Here is a 24,326-nt window from a genome sequence, read left to right as displayed (position 1 = left end):
GACAGCTTAAACATCAAGTCCAATTTTTCTCTGGCGCCTCTGCTACTTCACCAGCCCACACTGAGTTTTCTCTTTGCTAAAAAGTCTATTAATAACAATGACTCACATTTATTGAGTACTTACTCTGCCAGGCACTGTGCGAAGGGCTCTATATTACCTCTCAATTCTACCAAAGATTTGAAAGGTTGGTAAAATTATTCCTCTTTTTACAGATCAGGAAACTGGGACTCTGAAAGGCTTTCAAGTGAAAGAGTAGGACACAGAACCCAGGCTTTTCTGAGTTTCTTACTACTATACCTCCTGCCTTGTGGTGCATGCCACCTGTTGAAACATGCCTTTGTAATCATCTTCAACCTGAGTTTATTTCGTAGAATTCAGAGATTAAGTCAAAGTATTAAAAGTAACGACTACAACTATCACTATACTCTATCATCAGAATTAATTGCCAACTGCATGCTAAGAACTATACTCAATTTTCAATTCATATTACCTTATTTAATCTTCTTAACTTTAAGTAGATATCATTAATCTCATTTTAAAGATAAGGAAACACTTTCATAGAGGTAAACTATATATGTGAATTTATGGGCAGGCGCCATATCATTCATGTATCCTAAGAACTTAGCCCAGTGTGAGGCATGTACTCAGAGCACATCATTATTTGAATGAATGACTAAATGACTAAATAAGGCTCTTGACAGAGTCTTCCCATTCCTCCCCCTAGGCATTATGCCAACTACAAAGTCCTGACCTGCCATTTGAGTCTCCAGCCCTTCCCAAATGCCTTCCCTCCTCCCATGCTTCTTACTTCAACCAGACGGATCTCCCTAGCCAGATCTTTAATGAGCTGTACTGTCCGCACTGTCTCTGGGATCTCATCCTCGTGGTCTGGCAGAGCCTGTCAAATAAGAAGCATGAGACAACTGAATTCTTGCAAACATGCCAAGGGCAAGCAATGAAGGAAGGATAATCTACCTAATAACTGATATGGAATCAATTAGATACTGTATATAAATAGGTAAGACAAAACCAAAAACTTTAATACATTTTTGAAATTCAAAATGAAGATTACAGACCTAAATATAGAACTTAAAAATATAAGACCTATATAAACAAGGAGAACATTTTTGTGAACTTTTGCTAAGCAACTATTTCTTAAGACACTAAGAGCATAAACTACAAAAGAAAAACTGATAAAAATAGACTGGCTCAGTATTTGAGTACTCTCAGAGCACATAGTTATTTGAATGAATGACTCAATGAATAAATAAGGAAGGCCCTTGATAGAGTCGTCCCATTTCTCCCCTAGTTATCCAAATAAAGTTGGATAACTTTAATGGCTCCCACCCTTCTAGGCTAGGAGGGCCACTGCAGGGAAGGAAGTAAATGCTTCCCAGGCAAATCATCTGAACTTCAAAGACTTCTTCCAGAAGACTGTGCCCCTTTAAAGGTGTCCTGCTCTCCTCTAGCTCCCTTTAGCCATGCTGTTTGGAGCCATTCTGGGGTTTTTGGTTTCATATTGATTCAGGGTATGAGTACTTAAGAGCTACACACTCACCACGCATTCACTTTCTTTTGGTGTTCCTGGAAGAGTCAGTCTGAAGTATATATACTTCATTGGTAGGATAAGAAATAACACTAAAGGTAGCCAGGATGGAGGAAGATGCAAAAACAGAACTATATAGGCTAAAGGCCCAGGTGTCTGTGAGATCAGGGAACAAAGAAAATCCCAAAACGAAGTTTTAAAATATTAGGGGAATGTTGGCAACACAGAATGAAGAGATTGATGCACAGGTTAAACGATCTACAAGGTCTGAAACTATCCCTTTAGGTAATTATACACAGAAGGAAGGAAGACCATAGAGAATCTGAAACCTGAGACTGTCTTAATATTTATTCTATTTTTGCATTTATTTGATGTTTTTTATTTTAAGTGTTTGAAAATTTTTTCATATATTTTGATCATGCATTCCCTTCCCCCATTCCTGTCAGAGTCCCCCCACCTACCCAACTTATTCTCTCTCTCTTTGAAACGAACAAAAACAAGAGCGAGCGAGAAAGACACACATACACACAAGAGAGGAGATCAACATGGAGTCCTACCCCTAGCCGATCTAAGTTATCTGCAATTGATATCTGCTGGCAAAGGAGAAATCACTTTTCCCCAATGTAGTTTTGGTTATATTAACCACACCTTAGGGCCAGCCTCACGACCCAGAGTATTTGGCCAAGAGAAAAGGAATTCAATGTTATTTTTCCATTTCTTAAGGTTACATTTCCTAAATAAACATTTGGAAATAAATATATTTACATGGCTCAAGAATTTAATAATTAAAAAGATATGTTCAAAAGCATCCCTATCATTCTACCTTCTTTCACTGGTAAGTATTATTCATTAGCTTCTGTATCACTGCAGATTGTATCTTTAGGCGAATACAAACATATAAACACAATTCTTGTTTCTTCCCTTTTTACACATATGGTTGCTTCTATAGAAGATTCTGTATCTTCACTTGACAAATTCTGGAGATCTTTCCAAATCAGTACATAGAGAGCTTAAGAAAGATAATAATTATCTTTTTTAGCCATTTAAAACTCAGTTGGATAAAAGAATATTAGAAAATTTTTTAAAAGTCATTTTGGCAGTAGGCAGCAAGAACCTTACATTTTTTCCCCATATACTTTGATCTAGTAATTGATCTTTCAGGAATCTATCCTGAAGGAATAAACAAGACATAGGAACAATGACATATGCTTATGGATATTTACTGTATTTGTATGATTTGCTGTAACTACAGCCCTCCAAATAAAGAAAACAAATAATTAGGTGATTCCTGAAAAGAATAGCATGTAGCAATTAAGTATTTATGGGGAACTTAAGTAATATAAGAAAATCAAGCCAATTTAGTGAGATAGAAAATTGAATAAATAATATAATACTAATTATGTTTCTAAATGCACATGCAGGGGCCCAGAGATACAAGGTGCAAAGCATAGGCACAAACAAAAAGGAAAAAATATAATGCACACATAAAAGACCAAAAGGGAATATACCCAAATGCTAATGCTAATTCCTCTCAGTTAAAATTACAGGTGGATTTTTTCTTTACAACCATCTACTTATTTCTAATTCTAAAGAATAAGCATATGTATTATTTCTTAAAATCAGAAATAAGGCTCCTAGCCTAGTTTTCTGCTCTAATGCAGGAGCCTATTTGCCTCTTTGATTTTATGACTCTGCAAACATCTATCCATAATCTTTATGGAAGGAAGAACTACTAAGTAGGTATAGAAATAAGCATATTTACTTCTTTCCTTGTCCAGGCTCTGAAGGCCAAGTTCAGAGCTTTACCACCATGGACCAGGTAGGAGGCAGGGTGTCTTCTGTTCTCTCGTAAGCCTAAAGCAGGAAAAAAGAAAGTGTCAATACAGCTATTCAGAGGGATAAAAAACTTATTACCTTTGTCAGAAAACCAAAGAAAATGCTGAGGGGTTCTGGGCACACACTCAGATATGTTACATTAATAGTGCTCACTTACTGAAACTTACTAACCACTATGCAGCTTTCATTTAACTCTAATATTTACATTGTAAGCAAAGTTCACTTTATAGTTCAGGAAACTAAAGGTCCAAGAAAAATCTTGATCAAGGATATACATCTTGTCGGTGCCAAAAGATAGTGTTGTGTCCATCTGAATATAAGGCTGTGTTCCTTCTATTGAATTTTCAGCCTTAGGTCTCAAGATTGTCTATGTTGTACCTTACTTTATGAAGAAGTTATTAATAGCCAATTTTAGGCTTTATAAAGAATTTTCTACTGTACTAAGCTGGTCATAATAGGTAAATGAGTCATTAGTTATTCCATGTTCTAACACTTACACAACAGTCTGTCAAAGTGGCAGAGTAAGGGCTTGAAGTTTGGGTAGAAAATTACTCACTGGGCTATGAGGTCCTTTGTAACTGTGATACTGATTCCTTCTGGCCTAGTCACCTTGAATAATCAACTCTCAGGTCCCAGCCAGGGACCCAATTTATTTCAGACAAGATTAAGAAAGATGAAAACCAGAAAGCTGGTTTCCACCAGGGCAGATACCCAGGACCACAATGATGACAGGATGTCAAGATTGGGCCTTATCCCTGAGGGAGGTATATCCAGGATACCCATGAATCATATAGTATGATTCCATTTATATACTATTCTTCAAATGACAAAATTACAGGAATGGAAAACAGATTAGCAGTTTCCAGAAATTATGGATGATGTAGGGGAGAAAGTGAGAAGTATAATGGCATAATAGCTGTGATCACTTAATTTTTTAGTTAGTATAAATACAAAGTTTGAACAACTATATCACTATACTTTATTCTTACTCAACTCACTGCCCTCCTCTTTTCCCTTTCTTATTCCAGAGTCTGAACTTTTACTTCCATTTTATATATATTGTATTACCCTTTTGTTCTGCTCATCCCTCACCAAGTGGGTCCAATCTTCTGACTTTGTAACCTAATGTTTTCTTTTTAAGATGTATTTATCCCGTGTATATGAGTACACTTCAGCTGTCTTCAGACACACCAGAAGAGGGCGCTAGATCTCATTATAGATGGTTGTGAGCCACCATGTGGTTGCTGGGATTTTAACTCAAGACCTCTGGAAGAGCAGTCAGTGTGCTTAACTGCTGAGCCATCTCTCCAGCCCGCACCCAATGTTGTACCTTTAAAGTTCACACTAAATAACCATGTAATTGCGTTACCAAAACAAATTGAAAAAACCACTTCAAAACATTTTAAGTGAGTTTACAATTTCAACTGGACCCCATTTTCTGTTGTTTTTGGTCACATGCATCTGTTTGCATCTTTTGACCCACAGGTTGGACATGTCTCCTCTTCTCTCATAGTCCCCTTCGAATTTTATGTCTCTGTGTTTGTGTGTGTGTCTGTCAGTCTGTATCTGACACACACACACACACACACACACACACACACACACACACACACCATAAATTCTAATCTGGATTCCATATATGAGAAAAAAATAGTCTGAGTTTAACATAATGATCTCCAGTACATTCTCTGCAAATATAAAAATTTCACTTTTTATTAGAGCTGAATAAAGTTCCACTGTTTCTAAGTAGCATACTTTATTTATCTATCACCGTTCATGGACCTCTACCCTGGTTCAATATCTTGGTTATTGGGACGTTTTATAGTATATATTTAAGATATTAGTGATGTTTTAATATACACAGCAAGGCAGCAATAGTAGCAGGCTTTCACCTCCCACTCCTCTCCCCAATTTCCACACTCCCTCTTCTTCCTTCTTTCTCTTAGCAAAAGTGACAGCCAATAAGGAAAACCATACCTCGAAAGATGTCCAGAATATGTTTTCCCACATACCAACAGATAGTCTCGAAGTTCGGAAACTTGAAAAGGTCTGCTGTGCTCAGACGCTTCTCAATTTCATAGGCCCTGGAAGAAAACAATGACTATAAAAGGGATCTATTTACCAAGCACCTATCATGTACCAAGGATTATTCTCAGTGCTATGTATCCACTGTATTTAATCCTCACAGTGACCCTGTAAAACCCTATATACAAAAAAACTTTGAGATCAAAGATTATGCACCTGACCAAAGATACATTAACAACCAAGTGAAGAAAGAGTGTTAACCTTTTCAAACTATCATTAAGAACCAAGATACTGCCCAGCAGCAGTGGTAGTAGTACACAACTTTAATCCCAGAATTTAGGATGCAGAGGCAGGCAGATCTCTGAGTTTGAGGCCTGTCTAGTGTACAGTTCGAGTTCTATGACAGCCAGGGCTACACAGAGAAACCCTGTCTTTAAAAAGAAAAAAAAGCCCAAGATACTTTGTTTTCCTTTCTTGTTGCCTTCATCATACAATACTGCATTCCTTACTCAAGGGACTTACACAAGGACCACACCACACAGGAACGAACAATGTCAGAACTCACTTGAGTTGCATTTCAATGTTAAGGCTATGTAAAAAGTTCCCTCCAAAGGCTAAGCAGTCCACAGGTGTTAGCACAGCATGTATCCATCCTGTAGTATAAAGAAGGGAAAAAAAATCACAGCTAGCAGAAGGCCTTTTTTCCTTTGGACACCTCACTGCCTGACCAGTTTAACCTTCATTCCTTAAAAATAGCTTATGAATGATTCAATATATATATATATAATTTTACTGTGGCAATAGCCAGCATGGCCTACTCTAGCATTCTAGTAATATGAACAGATCAAGTTATGAAGTTAATGCATCTTTCTCCACTTGAATTATCTTTCTGTTGCTTTACCTTCTCTTCTCTAAAACAAGATCACTCTTTTGCTAGAGCTACTCTTTCTAAAATGCACAGCACTAAAACACAATTATTCATTCCCCTTGTCTTTAATTTTGTAGCATTATGTTTTCTTAAATCCTTTCCATATTCATCCTCCTTCTTCATCTATCTATCTAGAGGATTCATGTCCCTCCTTATGTCTCATATTGGCTAGTACCCCAAACTGTTTTTTATACCTCTGTGTACAACTAAAACCTTTCAAACTGATAAAACAGTATCACCAATAATTTGTGATGTTACATACTTACACACACACACACACACAGAGACACACAGACACACGTGCACACAAAATGTAGCAACCACTAAAATCAAAATAAAATAGAACAAATAACAAATAGAACCACTTAAAAAAAAAAACAAAAAAAAAAAAACAAAGCAAATTCTAAACCTAAAAATTCACATAAAAATTCTCCACCACTGAACTGCGACTTGAACTGTAAATCAACCAGTGACAGTGACAGAGGAGAAATATCAAGAAAATTCAACAAGGAAAGACGTTTTCAGGATACTCTGGGAGAAGCAGATGTTAACATGCCAAAGAATAATACTAGGTTCTTGCTTCAACCTGTATATAAAAACTAACTCAATTTAAATAAAAATCTAGATATAAAAACCAAAACTAAATTGAAAACAATGACACATACCTATGATCCCAGCACTCAGAAAGTTAAGGCAGGAAGATGACAGCTTTAAGGCTAGCTAGAGTTCATGGTAAGACAGCACAGTCTGAGTAAGACAATGTGTCAAAAAAAAGATAAATCCTTATAGGAGGGAGAGAGAAAGAGAGAGGGGAAGAGAAGGAGGGAGGGAGGGAGGAAGAAGAGCCAACAAAGAAAAACAGATAAACTGAACAGAATTAATGACAGTCATATTTTATGAGACACTATCAGAGAATATGAAAAGACTCAGCCCATTTTGGGCTCTATAGGCAGTTAATTTAATAGCTCCGGTGAGAAAGGAAGTCACTGTCACTGGTAAAATAATCCCCATCCACACTAATGTAAGCATCCCTATTTAAGTCAGTGAAGCACACAAAGATGTTAAAGTAGGAGGGATACTTGGGAACAAGAGATTGAACAGCAGAGAAAGAGAGAAAAGAAAAAATAATGGGGGACATAAATAAAGTACACGTATATGTTTATGTGTGAAATTGTCAATGAATCAAATTTTTAATGTGTTAAAAGATAATATCAAGCCAGGTGGTGGTGCATGCCTTTAATCCCAGCAGTCAGAAAGCACAAGCAGGCAGATCTCTGTGAGTTCAAAGCTAGCCTGGTCTACAGAGTTTCAAGACAGCCGGACTACACAGAAAAACCTGTCTAAAAAAATTAAAAAGGAAAGAAAGAAAGAAAAGAATAATGTCAAAAGACAAACTCAAGAATGAAAAAAAATATTTTGAACAATATATCTAATAAAGTTACAAAAAATAGGCTACCTAGACCAACAAGTAAACTGGGGCACAGACCTAGTGAGGTTGTGGACTGAGTACCCAGAACACAGAGAGCGCTTGGTGCTGGTGCTTGTGGCAAAGGTTCCTTTCAGGCCCACAGTAAGGGAGTACCCACATCTGCTGGGAAAGGTTGTGCTCCCAGACCAGACGCCCAGGCACCCTGCCTCTTGGGCCAGCAGATAACCTGGGGCACAGGCCTGGGGAGGCTGCTGCGTTAGCACCCAGAACACTGAGAGTGCTTGATGGTGGTGCTTCTGGCAAAAGTTCCTTTCCAGCCCACAGTAAGAGAGTATCCAAATCTGCCCGGAAAGGCTGTGCTTGCAGACCAGACGCCCACACACTCTGCCACTTGGACCAGCAGGTAACCTGGTGTAAAGACCTAGTGAGGTTGTGCAGTGAGTACCCAGAGCACAGAAAGTGCTTGAAAGCGGTGCCCAGGACTGTGTCAGACAGAATCTGCCTGGGGAAGGCGGTTCTGGAATATCAGCTACACAGGCGCTTCTGCACCTGGACCAGAGGTGAACCTGACACAAAGGCCCAGGGAGGGCACACAACGAGTTCTCAGTGAGCAGAGAGTGCTGTACTCGCTGGAAAAGGGTCCATTTTGATCTGGAGAAAGAGCCAGGTCCCCACCACTAGTACTCAGGAGAGTAGGAAAGAGCCAATATCCCAGAGCAGCCTCACAAGAGCTCCCACACCTGAGCCAACAAAGACAACTGAATACCTGCCACCAGAATTCACTGATCGCCCCAAAAAACCCCGAACACTCAGAAGCAATTCTCTTCCTGAGCCCACCAGCCCTCAGAACCACAAGACAGACAGGTGCCAGTCACTGACAACAAGACCACATATAACCATAGACAACAAGATGGCAAGAGGAAAACAAAAGAACTTAAGCAATGGAAACTAAGACAAATACAAAGGCACCCATATTCACAAAAGAAACCCTACTAAAGCTCAAAACATACATTGCACCACACACAATAATAATGGGAGACTTCAACACCCCACTCATCAATGGACAGATCATGGAAGCAGAAACTGAACAAAAACACAGTAAAACTAGCACAGGTTCTGAACCAATTGGAAATAATAGACATCTACAGAACATTTCACCCTAAAACAAAAGAATACACCTTCTCAGCACCTCATGGCACCTTCTCCAAAATTGACCATATAGTTGGTCACAAAACAAGCCACAATAGATATAAGAAGATTGAAATACTCCCATGCATCCTATCAGATCACCATGGACTAAGGCTGGTCTTTAATACCAAAAACAACAAAAGCCCAGATACACATTGAAGCAGAACAATGCTCTACTCAACGATAGCATAGTCAAAGAAGAAATAAAGAAATTAAGAATTTTCTAGAATTTAATGAAAATGAAAATACAACATACCCAAACCTATGGGATGCAATGAAAGCAGTACTAAGAGGAAAACTCATAGCTCTGAGTGCCTCCAAAAAGAAATGGGAGAGAGCAAACACTAGCAACTTGACATCACAGTTGAAAGCTCTAGAACAAAAGCAGATACACACAAGAGGAGTAGATAGCAGGAAATAATCAAACTCAGAGCAGAAATTTACCAAATACAAATAAAGAGTACCATTCAAAAAAATCAATAAAACCAAAAGCTGGTTCTTTGAGAAAATTAACAAGATTGATAAACCTGTAGCCAGACTAACTGGAGGGAAAAGAGAGTATCCAAATTAACAAAATCAGAAAGGAAAGTAGAGACATAACAACTGAAACTGAGAAAATTCAAGAAATCATCAGATCCTACTACAAAAGCCTATACTCAACAAAGCTGGAAAATCTGGAGGAAACAGATGAATTCCTAGACAGATACCAGATACTAAAGTTAAACCAGGACCAAGTAAACCATCTAAATAATCCCATAACACCTAAAGAAATAGCAGCAGTCATCAAAAGCCTCCCAACCAAAAAAAGCCCAGGTCCAGATGGGTTCAGTGAAGAATTTTATCAGACCTTTATTGACCACCTAATACCAATACTTTCCAAACTCTTCCACAAAATAGTCAGATGGAACACTACCTAACTCATTTTTCGAGGCCACAATAACCCTCGTTCCTAAACCACACAAAGACCCTACAAAGAAAGAGAACTTCAGACTAATCTCACTTATGAACATTGATGCAAAAATACTCAACAAAATCCTTGCAAACCTAATCCAAGAACACATCAAAACGATCATTGACCAAGTAGGCTTCATCCCTGGCATGCAGGGATGGTTTAACATATGGAAATCCATCAATGTAATCCACCATATAAACAAACTCAAAGAAAAAAACCACATGGTCATCTCACTAGATGCTGAGAAAGCATTTGACAAAATTCAACACCCCTTCATGTTAAACGTCTTGGAAAGAACAGGAATCCAAGGGCCATACCTAAACATAAAAAGCAATATACAGTGTGCAGAGCATTTTTCTCATCTTTGAAGAGTTGATGGCGGAGTAATATTAATATTATCCCAGGACACCTTGGGGCTGGCCAAGGCAGGAATCTGGCTTCTGTGACACGCCCTATAAGGGCTAGAATCAAGCACATCTACATCTGAAGGGCAGGGTGTTTAAGAATGTGGCATAAGGAAGTACATTCCTATTTGATGCTCCAGGCAGTATCTTTAGGAATGCAGCTCAGGGCAGGGCATATTTCAGAATGTAAGCACAGCAGTATCCATTTTTGTCTCTGACTTTTCACTTGACCTCCAGTAAGATGTTTACAGGATCTTTGGTTGTTATCCCCCTTGATTCCTGTCTCAGAACTGATGTTACCTTTTTGCATGTAATTACAATGATTTAAAAAGAGATGAATTAAACCAAGCTTCACTTTGGCCATGAGGCTCAGGCCTCAAGTCCAACCAAAGTCATGTTGCAACTTTAACTAACATGTCTCTTTTCTTTCAATCCTCGCTCCAGCTCTGGGGGGGGACCCAAGTTGTTGCACGAGCTGGTCTCAGACAATACAGCAAACCAATAGCCAAAATCAATCTTAATGGTGAGAAAATTGAATCAATCCCACTAAAATCAGTGACTAGACAAGGCTGCCCACTCTCCCCCTACCTATTCAACATAGTACTGGAAGACCTGGCCAGAGCAATTAGACAGCAAAAGGAAATCAAAGAGATACAAATTGGAAAGGAAGAAGTAAAAACATCATTGTTTGTAGATGACAATACAGTGTAGGTAAGTGACCCCAAAAATTCCACCAGAGAACTTCTACAGCTGATAAACAAGTTCAGCAAAGTGACTACATATAAAATTAACTCAATCAGTAGCCTTCTTCTATTCAAAGGACAAATATGTGGAGAAAGAAATTAGGGAAAAGATACCCTTCACAATAGTCACAAACAATATGAAATACCTTGGTGTTACTCTAACTAAGCAAGTGAAGGACCTGTATGACAAGAATTTCAAATCTCTGAAGAAGGAAGTCGAGGAAGATCACAGAAAATGGAAAGATCTCCCATGCTCATGGATTGGAAGGATCAACATTGTAAAAATGGCCATCTTACCAAAAGCAATCTACAGATTCCATGCAATCCCCATCAAAGTTCCAACTCAATTCTTCATAGAGTTGGAAAGAGCAATTTGCAAATTCATCTGAAATAACAATAAACCTAGAATATTGAAATCCGTCCTCAACAACAAGAAAACATCTGTGGGAATCACTATCCCTGACCTCAAGCTATATTACAAGGCAATTATGCTGAAAACTGCATGGTACTGGTACAGAAATAGGCATGTGGATCAATGGAATAGAATAGAAGATCCAGAAATGAGCCCTCATGTATATGGTCACCTGATTTTTGACAAAGGAGCTATAAACATTCAATGGAAAAAGGACAGCCTATTCAACAAACGGTGTTGGCTCAACTGGCACTCAGCATGCAAAAGAATGAAAATATACCCTTTCTTATCTCTTTGTACAAAGCTCAAGTGCAAGTGAATCAAAGAACTCCATTTTAAACCAGGTACACTGAAACTATTAGAAGAGAAAATGGGGAAAATCTTTGAACACATAGGCACAGGAGAAATTTTCCTGAACAGAACACCAATGGCTCATGCTCTAAGGTCAAATATTGACAAATGGATCTTAATGAGATTGCAAAGTTTCTACAAGGCTAAGGACACTGTCAAGAAAACAAAATGGCACCCAACAAATTGGGAAAAGATGTTTACCAACCCCACATCTGACAGAGCTCTAATATCCAATATATACAAAGAACTCAAGAAGTTAAGATGTTAGAGAATCAAATAATACTATGAAAAAATGGGGTACAGAGCTAAACAAAAATTTCTCAATTGAGGAATATCAAATGGCTGAGAAGCACCTAAGGAAGTGATCAACATCCCCAGTCGCCAAGAAAATGCAAATCAAAACAGCCCTGAGATTCCACCTCACACCTGTCAGAATGGCTAAAATCAAAAACTCAGATGACAGCAGATGCTGGCAAGGATGAGAAGAGGAACGCTCTTCCACTGTTGGTGGGGTTGTAAACTGGTACAACCACTATGGAAATCAGTCTGGTGGTTCCTCAGAAAATTGGACATAGTACAACCTGAAGACCCAGTTATTCCACTTCTGTGTATATAACCCAGAGATGCTCCAACATACAATAAGGACACATGCACCACAATGTTCATAGCAGACCTATTTATAATAGCCAGAAGCTGGAAAGAACCCAGATGTCCTTCAGTAGATGAATGGATACAAAAATTGTGATATATTTACACAATGGAGTACTACTCAGCTATCAGAAACAATGACTTTATGAAATTCTTAAGAAAATGGATGCATCTAGAGAATATCATCCTGAGTGAGATAACCCAGTCACAAAAGAACAGACATAATATGCAGTCACTGATAATTGGATACTAGTCCCAGAAAGTTCTGAACACCCCAGAAACAACTCACAGACTAGATGAAGTTCAAAAAAAAACACAATTGTATAGCACCCTTTCAGAGTGTGGTACTCCTGGACCTTAAATCATTACTAATCTAAGAGCTAAGAATATAGCCTTGTGGCAATTTTTGTTATTCAAAAATCATTATATTTAATCTATACTCACCAAGAAAACTCTGACTGTTTTCATGTTACATTCTGTTCTACATGTACTTTATGCTATGGTAACTAGTAAGATTGCAATGCATACTATCAAAACTTTAAAAGAATTAAGTACTGACAAAAATATAATCATATAGTGTTATGTCAAAATGCCTTTAAAAATCTGTGTATGTCTCTCTATCTTTTTTAAAATAAAGTTGTAAGAGAAAAAAAGTTACAAAAAATATAACTCATAAAACAGCTGTTTTGTGATGGTCACTGTGTGGTAGCCACTGGGTGATTTAATAATTAAATAGTATTTAATTAAAACTATAAATAGTTATACTGTTATTACTATTTGATTAAAGAATAAGTAAAGTCTTTCCAAAAAAAAAAAAAAAAAAAAACAAAGATCTATAAATTACAGGAAGTTTTTTTTTCAAGATTTTCAACATTGTCATTAGAAAAACACAAACCAGAACCCTGGTGTTATATTTTCTCACTCTAGAATTGTTATGATCATAAAGACAGAAATGACAAGTAGTAGAGAAGATATGAACAAATTGCTACCTAGAATGTAAAATAATGCTCATTATCTACTTTGATAATAGCTTGGCAATACCTCAGAAAGTGAATCTATGGAGTTACCACATGAGAGAAGCAATCCTCTACCAAACAGATACACAAGAAAACTGAAAATATAAGTTGAATACCCCTTGCCTAAAATACCTCAAATTAGAAATGTTTCAGACTTGAGACATACTTAAAGTTTTGTAATATTTACAAATATACATATATCTTGAGAATAAAAAACAGTTATGCTGGGAATGAGATACTTGTTTATGACCTGAATGTACTTTATGCAAACAGCCTGGAGTAAAATTTACATACTTTATTTAATGCACTTGTATCTTGCAGGGTATTTGATCACACTATGAACCCCAAGATTGTGTTATACCCTGAAATTGTGTTATTTATTAGAAAAATCAGTTTCTATTTGTGGTGTAGCTCAACCTTAGCACACACTTTTAATCCCTCTGGCTGGAATAGACACATCTTTAGGACCTTTAATCCCAACAATGATGGTAAAGTTAGTTTGTAGAAGAAAGCAGCTATGTTTAAAACTGTTGTGTAATTGAGTAGCAGACAAAGTGATGAAACTCACTTATGTTAACAACCCTAAGGATACTCACTGCCCACACCCCCCCATACACAAAGACATGAAAGTAGAAAGGGAACTAGATGGTAAGGGGGTTAGCATATGTGGTAGAGGGACAGCAGTGAATGGCAAATATGAAATACATTATATACATGTATAGAAATGTGAAAAAATGGTTGCCTAGCAAAATACACACAAATTCAGACTCCACTCGAGACCTAGTAACTCTATAAGTAAAACCCAGGCATGAAGTATTAACAAAGAATGTTTCCATCCTGGTCATTCAGTGTTATAGACTAGAACATCAGCTTCTGAGTTAGTAGTATCCCTAGAGTCATAGGGCTGAGTCTTATTCTCTATCAGTATACTCAGTTGACATTAACCCAGTATACAATGGCCCATCAGCCTCCTCCTGCTTGTTCTGGAGTCTGCAGCCTCTATACGAAACCATGCTATTTACTGCCCAACATATTAACTTTCTTAAGGTCTAGTTCTTAATCTCTCAGCTAATGAGAAAAAGAAATGTCATATTATGAGATTAATAAATTATGGACAGGGTTTGGTACTGTACCACTATCTCCCTTCTTTCTGCCTTTCCCAACCTCCCTTCTAGAGGGACCCAGGAATGACCTGTAGGAATAAACAGTGTTTGTCCTTGCTTCACAGAACACTTGTAGCACTTTTCCACCTGGTCACCAAAGAACATCTCATTCTGATTAGAGGAGCTGCTCCAGCACTCAAAGAGCGTCAGATTAGCACTTGTTGGGCGGATCAGGTAGAAGATCTTCTCACCCTGAAATAAAAAGATACTATACTAACAGCTTCAAAAAAAGAGGTCGTTCTCGAGGAAGGGTATTCCAAATGGTCAAATTTCTCTCCCAGTCTCCACCTACAACCATATCAGCATGCCAAAGCTGTTCACCAAACATATCAAGAAACAGTTTTAAATAAACTCAAATTTTCTTCTAATTTTCCAAAAATAATTTGAAAGAGGCATTTAAATCCATTTAAGTTTGGAGAAATATATAACAATTGCTCTTATTTTAGATGTAATACCAAATGAAAAATAGCCTTTCTAGGTAAGATCAATACTACTAGCCCTAGAATTTAAGGTCACATTATTGATGAGAAGAGATGGAATCTGCTTTTAAATACCAGTTATACAGTGCTACTTCTCATACCTACAATCAATGTTAATATGTTTAAAAGTTCAGTAACTGCCCAAGGACTTTTTAAAAGATTTTATTTCATTAGATGACTGATTATCTGTTGGAAGAATATTTTATTTGCTAATTGTGTTTTGCTTGAATAATCATCTGATGGACAATTTGGTGAAAAAGGACTACATGCTATCATAAGGATAACTCTGTAGCTTAGCTAACACATCAAAATTTTAAACACAGAAAACTATGATGTGGGACAAAACTAGGTTTGTGTACTATAAAACTGAAAACACTGACAGCCTTCATAGAGAATAGCTAATATAGTGTACTGACTGGTTTCGTGTCAACTTGACACAAGCTGGAGTAATCACAGAGAAAGGAGCCTCAGGGAAATGCCTCCATGAGATCCAGCTGTAAGGCATTTTCTCAACTAGTGATCAAGGTGTGAGGGCCCAGCCCATTGTGGGTGGAGCCATCCCTGGGCTGGTAGACCTATGTTCTGTAAGAAAGCAAGCTGAGCAAGCCAGGGGAAACAAGCCAGTAAGTGACATCCTTCCATGGCCTCTGCATCAGCTCCTGCTTCCTGACCTGCTTGAGTTCCAGTCCTGACTTCCTTTGGTGATGAACAGCGATATGGAAGTGTAAGCTGAATGAACCCTTTCCTCCCCAACTTGCTTCTTGGTCGTGATGTTTGTGCAGGAATAGAAACGCTGACTAGGACAAAAAGTATTCTATCAATTTCCTTATTTGATAACTATCCTATAATTACTTAAGAAAATACCTTTGTTAAGAATAATGAATTAGAGATAAAGAGACACTATGTCTGGAACTACTCCCAAATGTCTCAGAAAAAAAAAAAAAATACAGCCACTTTTCTCTGGTTACTTCGGAGAAAGTAAATGAATTCTATGGTACATATATTAATGTTCATGGGAAAGAAAGCTTATGTTACCAAGAAATTTCTACAATAAATATAGACATTTTTATACATATTAGGAGAAATAGAATTTTTTTTCGTTAAAGAATGTAGGGAATATCTTAAGTAATTTATTGCTATTCAAAAAAATCTACTTCTGTGGTACTAGAGATATAAGCCAGGACCTTAGGCCAATTAAGTAAGCACTACACCCTAGGTCCCTAGACCTCAAAAAATAGTTTTAGTGCTAGGGGTGCAGTTTCCCCATATGTTTTTGCGGTTGTTGTTTGTTGTTGTTGTTTTGATTTGGGCTTTTTGAGACTGTGTCATTCTTTAGCTCAAGCTCATCTGAAATTTACCATTAAAGCTCTGGCTTATCTCTCATTCATGTCAAGCCTGCCGTCACAACCTTTTGAGTGTTGAAATTATAGACAGAAGCCTCCATATGCCTACCTTCAACAACTTTTTTGCTTAAGCATCAAAATTGTAGAGGCTTATCTACATGTGCCACATCAATCCTATTAATCTCTTTGTCAGAACCTAAAGAAATGAATTCTGTATCTCAGGGGAAAAAACTTTTTGTCCCCCCACCAGTACCTAGAATGGCCTTATACCCAGGAATTCTGTCTTCAGAATAAACACGATAAAAATTAATCATGTCATAGTGTTACACAGGTAGAATATGAGAAGCAGATACATCTGGCTGCCTCCAGGAGTCATATTCATTCCTACCTTAAGCACATGGTACCAAACTGAGGTTCCACCAAAGTCAATGTGAAAATCAGTATAGCTATCCCGCACACTCATGAGGCAGTATTTCTGCACATTGGGTCTCTCAAATACACATTCCTCTGGCCACAAGTTCTCTACCCATGACAGCTTTCGAACAATCTTGGGTGTTTCCACAAGGTTTGAAAGCCTAGTAAAGAAGGTGAAAAGAAACATGAGCTGACTGAAAATTGAAGGTTTAAGCTTGAATAAAATACTATGTTCAGATAAAACAAATTTTAAAAAATCATCTCCACAGAACCCAAAGGTATATACAACATTTATTCCTACAAGTTTAACAATAGCAGTTCTGCTCCACTCAGCTTCCAAATCCAGTCTTAAATCTTAGCTCCAAATCCTTCCCTAATAGAAAGTGACCATTCCTACTACTCAATTGTCACGCCCATTATTCCACTTCCCCAGTATACCCACTCAGCACTTAGTTTATAACAGTTGTCTTTTCCATACCTTGATATAGTCTTTATGAAAAGTCCTTACAAGTACAGAAACCTCTTGAGGTCAGATCTATAAATCTTGCTGGTTTTAATCCCACATAAACCCGCAAATATTATAATATTATGCTCTCCTCTTTGTTTTGACCTTCAGGAAATTCAACGAAAACTCTGCAATCTTATTTTCACCAACTATTTAAACAAAGAATTATGCATTCATGTGTACAGTACCTATCCATATGACCCTAGTCCCCCATCTTTCTTTTCTTTTTGTTCCAGCTTTCTTTTTCGTCTTTTCTGCATGTCTGCAAGGTATCACACAGGCTTTCTGGACTAAGTGATATATAAAGAAACTACAGTTTTTTAAATACTTTTAGGTTCTTTAATCTTAAAAGCAACAGCAAGAATTTTAATATTATACTCATGTTACCACTATGGAAACTGAAAAGTACATAGGACTTTGCACACAGCTGTACACTGTTTTTTCCAACTTCTTGCAAACTAACTTTTTAATTGAAAGCTTAAAATGCCAATAAGCAATTAGTAAGTTTCCTAAGAACAAAAAAAGTTAGAATTTCTTAATAATCACCACAGTCCTTAAAATTTAAGTCCTGATAGGATATTTTAAAGGTTATAATTTTTCCCTTTTAAATGTAGGCCACCTACCCTTAGAAAACTACTTATGATTAATAGTAAAATCTACATCCAAAAACTGAGGACTTATTCTGCATTTAGGACAGTCATAAAATAAAAATATAAATACTAGAAAAAGATCAAAGAAAGATGCCCTACAACAAAGGAGACAAATTAAGTAAAATACATACTATATAATCTAGCTCTGTTAGAAATTGAAGAAACTGACTTAGTTATTATAAAGTTGAATCAGTTCCCTACAAAGTATAGGCCAACTCCCTACTTTAAAAGGAAAAACAAAAGTACAAGAATGAAGAAACAAACCAAAATATAAGTTCAACTATATCTACAAGTTTTAGACACCCTGTCAGACTTTTCTATTACCCTTTCCCTCCTACCTGGTATCGGAGAATTCCAAACTAATGACATTAAGGACTTTTTCCCTCTTTCCACTGTAATAGTATTTGACAAAATCACCGAGTTTCATTTTGCAGTCAGCCTGGCGGGCCACATCAATCACATCAATCTCTTTGTCAGAACCTGAAATAAAGAAATTAGTTCTGTACTGAGTTATGTATGTCAAGGACAAAAACTTCTTATCCCCTCACCAGCACCAGAAATTCTGTCTTCAGATACTGTGTGTTCAGGGCAGAGAGTAAGAATCTATCACACTCTCTCAAGAGCTCTTAGGGCTATGGAACTACCTGACAGAAACTCTCACACAGCCTAACTGCCATGGATCTGCTTCTGTTATTTTAAGATTTATTTATTTAATGTATGTAAGTACACTGTAGCTGTCTTCAGACAGACACCAGAAGAGGGCATCAGATACCATTACAGATGGTTGTGAGCCACCATGTGGCTGCTGGGAATTGAACTCAGAACCTCTGGAAGAGCAGCCAGTGCTCTTAACTGCTGAGCTATCTCTTCAGCTTCATGGATCTGCTTCTTTATTTCTTCTCTTCTACTCTCCCCCTACACTGAGGCTCCAGTAATAAATAATGTGTAAGAACAGGTATCAGAGACCATGATCCCTAAAATTTTCAAGGTTAAAATAAAAAAAATGGCTCAATGAGGCCATGTTTTACGTGCAGACAGGAGCCTGGCATGGCTGTCCTATGGGAGGCTCTACCAGCACCTGACTGAGACAAATGGAGATACTTACAGCCAACAACTGTATTGAAGTTGGGGACCCATATTGAGGAGTTTGAAGAAAGACTGAAGGAACTGATTGCAACTCCATAGGAAGAACAAGTGTTGACTGACCCAAACCCCTCAGAGCTCCCACAGACTAGGCCAAAAACAGAGAAGCATACATGGGCTGATATGTGGCCCCAGTATATGTGTAATGTAGGACTGGCTTGTCTGGCCTCAGTAAGAGAGGATGCACTTAATCCTGTGGAAGCTTGATGCTTCATAGAAGAAGGATTCTAGTGGGAGTAATGGGGGTGGGTGGGTGAGTGGGGGTGCACCCTCTCAGAGGTGGGGTGTGTGTGAAGAACTCCAGGGAGTGGGACCCAAGAAGAGAGACAGCTTTTGGAATGTAAATTAAATAAATAAAAAAATTAGCTCAACCTAATTTTGTGTGGTCTATTAAGAGAAGAGAATAAGTCAGATAAATACTGTTATTACCCCTGCCCCCAAACACACATGCACACACACAAAATCCCTAGAGCTAGAGAGACAGCTCAGTGCCCAAGAGCACTTGAATATTCTTCCAGAGGTCCTGAGTTCAATTCCCAGCATCGCATAGTGGCTCACAACCATCTATATTCTGAAGACAGAGCACTCATGTACATAAAATAGCTGAATTTTTAAAAAGGAAAAAGGAAAAGAAGACTAGTATTCTGTCTCTTGTCTTGCCAAAGAATGACTCTAGGCAAGGCCTTCACATCATACTCTCAAGATGGCTAGAAAACAAATATAAAAAGGTGAATTAGAAAAATGACTCTAGTCTTTTTGTTTTGTTTCTCAAGACAGGGTCTCTCTATATGGCTCTGAGTATCCTGGAACTCACTATGTAGACCACGCTAGCCTCAAACTCAGATATCTGCCTCTGCTTTTTGGGATTAAAAGTATCAAGAGCCACCGTGCCAGGCTTAATTTAAATATTGATAGAAATAGCTAATGTCACAGTGAAGAGAATCTTTGGTGTCTTACCAACATAGTGTTCCACATCCCTTACAGTGAATGATGGAGAGGGTAATGTCATCCCCAACCCCTCCTTCTTCAAGACAAGAATAGGCACACTGAAGCTGTTCTCTTCCAAGAATTCCACCGTCAGCTGACTTCCAGTGGGCTTCAGAATCACTTCATCTGAACTGTGTGGACCATAGGAAAAAAACATGGCCTTGAGATGCTGCTCACTAAAGGTCTTAATGGCCTCTCACTAAAAGCCCCTCTTCCTGAGGGACTCTTATATGGGTTGACAACTAATGACATAAACCTCATATGCCAGGAAAAAACATGACCTCTTCAAAGCAAGAGACGAGGTCACTGTCAGAGGTAAGGAATATATGGTGAACAGGCTGTTCTTTTCTGAACAACAAAGGAAATTAGTCAATAGCTTACCTAAGAAGAGATATAACTAACAATTTTGACTCATTTGTTCTAACCCAAAATAGCAACATCCAATTTAAAATGTTAGTGAAGAGAGCAAAGACTGAGCTTTTAAAAAACAGTATTTACAACCACTTTCTCAATACATGTACTTATAAAATGGGAATTGTTTTTTAAATTTTTCATACAATATATTTTGATCATATTATTCTTTTCCCTCCCCCAACTACTCCTAGTCATAATGCAGACAAGGGAGTGGTAGATAGATGAAGGTATACAGTGCCAGAGCAATAGCTTAGCTTGCATTGAGTCCATGATTTCAACTTCCAGAACAAAAAAAGAAAAAAGAAGACTATGAAAAAAAGGGAAATTAACTGTATTGAAACTAACATAAGCTCTGTATCTGTTTTACTCTTTATGTAATTCTGAACGGCCCAAAATTTAAACTGCCAAAACTAAGGCCATAAAGGCACCAAGGGGAAAACATATAAGAGACAAGACCCAGGTTTTATTAAAATGATAATAAATAAATTGACCTGCATTAAAAACAAAACTTATCTGCAAGAAAAGCTGTTATAAATAAGTTAGTGTTCTCTAATGAAGTCTCATTGGAGGAATATCAACCACACTTTTTAGTTGTTTGTTCAAGACAGGATTTTTCCACATAGCCTTGGTTATTCTGAAACTCAATCTATAGACCAGGTTGGTCTTGAACTCACAAAAATCTGCCATCCTCTGCTGCTGCTGCTGGGATTGAAAGGTGTGCACCAATTTATTAACCAAACTGAACAGTAGGCTCCATGCCCAAAAGTAGATGTCCAACACAGAATAAACTCAAAGGTTTTTTTGGGGGGGGAGAGTCGTGTGTGTGTGTGTGTGTGTGTGTGAGAGAGAGAGAGAGAGAGAGAGAGAGAGAGAGAGAGAGAGAGAGAGAAGAGAGAGAGTGGGAGAGAGAGAAAAGAGAGAGAGAGGGGAGAGAGAGAGGAGAGAGAGAGAGAGAGAGAGAGAGAGAGAGAGAGAGAGAGAGAGAGAGAGAGAGAGAGATTCTTGTGGGTTGGTTTCTTTTTTGCTTCGCATGTTTGTTTTCTAAACAGAGAAAAAGAAAGGGTGCGGAGTTGGGTAGATGGAGAAGATCTGGGAGGAACTGAGGGGAGGGAGAAACAAAACGCATGAAAACATTTTCTCAATAAAAATATGGGAAATGCTTTAGAAAAAAAGCTATCAATAAATATAAATCATAAATATATAAAAATCAACCTCTTTCATAATTAAGATAACAAGTTAAAATAAAGAGTTCGCTAAATTTTGAAAACTTAATAGTAAAAATCATCAGAGCCTATACAAATTGTGAAGTTGTACAAGCTTTATGCAAAATAATTGGCAATATTTATATATTCTTAAGGCATATAGTTTTTGACCTATCAATTTTACTTTTACACAGTTAAATCTACATCTATACTTGTCACACATGTAAAAACTTGAGTACAGAGAGTTAGTTATTCACTAAGGCTGCAAATGTGGCTCAGTGGCAGAGTATTTGCCTATCATGTGATACCTAGGTTCAAGGCTCATTACTGAAGGAAAAAAATGTATGGCTAAGTTTTCTTAATAACAGCAAGATGCTGGAATCAATTTAAATGTCCATTATTAGAGGACTAGTCAAATAAAATACCTATCCATTCAGTGAAAACTAAATGACTGTGAAAGGAAGGAAACAAGCACCTATGCATGCTATTGTAGATTCATTTCCAAGACATATTATGTAGGTTTAAAAATAAAAGTAATGTTCAAAATACAATGCTTCCAAAAATGTAAAATAAATTAGCTGATGTAAGTAGAAGAAGGGATCTGTAGGGTCTTAGGTAGACAACCTTTAATTGTTTTAGAAAAACAATCTTAAAGTACAAGAAACCTGAAACAGTCCAATGGATTTAAAATCACATAATATTTCTTTATTCATTAATTTCAAACTCATACTTTTTGTTCATTCTTTATTTTTACTAAAACCAGGTAAGTTTTTTAAAAAGGTATCTTTTTGATTGAAAAACACGTAACAGTTCTCTATGTTTAGTTTTAAAGTTTCCTCTCCTCTATAATGAGAGAATTAAATTTGCTGACCACTAAAAAAACTTGAAAACATTAAATGGGGGGCTGTTATGAATATGGAATAGGAAAGGGGAAGAAAATAAAGGGTCATAGAATAAGTGACTATGTTCAAAGTATATTTAATAATATACATGGAAATGTCATAATGAAACCTAGTACTTTGTACAATGAATATAAACACAAGAAAAAAACCAAAAAAAAAAAAAATCCTTCCAGTTCTAGCATTATTCAGCTGCTTATAAGTTGACTAAGACAAATGCTGCTTCCCAACTACTGCAGATTTCTGTAACTAGGTCATAATGTACTCTAAACATCAAGTAAAATTCTGGCCACTGTTACTTAGGAACTGACCAAAACAGAAGTTCCCACCCCAGAGATTTTGCAGGACCCAGAAGATATCCAGACATGAGGAAGGCACATAATGGCACAGCCAGTGGAAAAGGTAAAAGGAAGTGTGTTCAGCTTCCTATAGCTTTAACACTTAAAATTTCTTTGGATAGAGGGTCCTCACCTGTCAAAAGTCCTACCCCGTAGTTCTCGAATAAACATAGAGCTCCCAGTCTTCAATGGTTTCCCCTTGTGATTATCATGTCCTTTGGAAGACACACGGCGTTTTTTCACTAAATCAGAAAAAGACAAGTGGTAATGAGTTAGAATGGCCAGGAGCAAAGAATCTAAAACCCCAGGGGCATCTACAGTTAAAGGTGCTCTCTTTCTAAGCTCAGGAAAGCTGGTAAAGAAGTGTGTGCTTCCTCCAGGCAGTTGTTAAAATGGGTAAGAGATAAAGTCATGCATTTTTGCTCTCTCGGGGCAATAGCTACAGGCCCTGTTGGACTGCATGGGATTCTTCTGTTTCCTAAAAAAGACACAGCTGAGGCACTTAGGCAAAGACTATCTTTGCTTTGTTTCTTCCCTTATTATTTCCTAATGGAAATCATAAGATCTACTTACTAATGGAGGGTCCATGTAAGACCTCACAGTTGGGGCAATGGTACAAATCAATATCAGCAGCCTTCTCCTCCTCGACACCAACACAACTGGAAAAGAAAAAAAAAAAAAAAAACAGCTAACATTTATAACATTTTTATTTTTTTTTAAGTTCTAAAATTTTTAAAGTTTTAAAAGTTCAGTGAGTGCAGTATAGTACATATTGCAATTTACATTTATATCAAGTGCAATTAAGTAAACTTGAGGGCTGGATTGATGCCCCAGTGGTTAAGAACACTGGCTGCTTGATCTTCCAGAGGCCCTAAGTTTGATTCCTAGCACCTAGATAGTGGCCCAGAATCCTCTCTAACTCTAGTTCCAGGGGAGCTGGTTCCTTCTTCAGGCCTCTTCTAGCACCAGACACTTGGTATACAGACAGACATACATATGGACAAAACATTCATACACATAAAATAAACTAAAAATAAAGTTAAGTACAATTTAAATATAGCTCCTCTATTACACTAACTACATATCTCCAACAACATACAATTATTGTACATACTATAAAACATTTTCATCAATGCAAAATTCTACTAGTGTAAAACAATGATGACAAACCTTCATTAGGATTCAGAATGGTCAATGCTAAAAGAGACTACAGCATCAATATGTGAATAAACAGAAATATATAAACCCAATAAGTAATTTTAAATGTTCTAAATAGTTGCATTTAAAAGGTAAAAAAAAAAAAAAAAAAAA

General features: G+C 37.3%; 1 protein-coding gene across 2 annotated transcripts in view; it reads right to left on the bottom strand.

Moving 5' to 3' along the window:
* Window positions 1-24,326, bottom strand: part of PHF8 (PHD finger protein 8) — a 93,266-nt gene that overhangs the window by 48,976 nt on the left and 19,964 nt on the right. For both annotated transcript variants that reach the window (XM_080910318.1, XM_080910319.1), the window contains exons 3-12: window positions 23,589-23,674; window positions 23,149-23,257; window positions 20,133-20,293; window positions 18,371-18,512; window positions 16,852-17,038; window positions 14,671-14,833; window positions 5,973-6,060; window positions 5,360-5,466; window positions 3,309-3,400; window positions 809-898 (exon numbers count right to left, since the gene is read on the bottom strand). In XM_080910318.1, the coding sequence (XP_080766444.1) occupies window positions 809-898; window positions 3,309-3,400; window positions 5,360-5,466; window positions 5,973-6,060; window positions 14,671-14,833; window positions 16,852-17,038; window positions 18,371-18,512; window positions 20,133-20,293; window positions 23,149-23,257; window positions 23,589-23,674 (1,225 nt within the window). The remainder of the gene's footprint in view (window positions 1-808; window positions 899-3,308; window positions 3,401-5,359; window positions 5,467-5,972; window positions 6,061-14,670; window positions 14,834-16,851; window positions 17,039-18,370; window positions 18,513-20,132; window positions 20,294-23,148; window positions 23,258-23,588; window positions 23,675-24,326) is intronic.

Source organism: Micromys minutus, assembly GCF_963924665.1.
Source record: "Micromys minutus genome assembly, chromosome: X".
Classification (NCBI taxonomy): Eukaryota; Metazoa; Chordata; class Mammalia; order Rodentia; family Muridae; genus Micromys; species Micromys minutus.
This window is presented reverse-complemented; position numbering and strand designations above follow the sequence as displayed.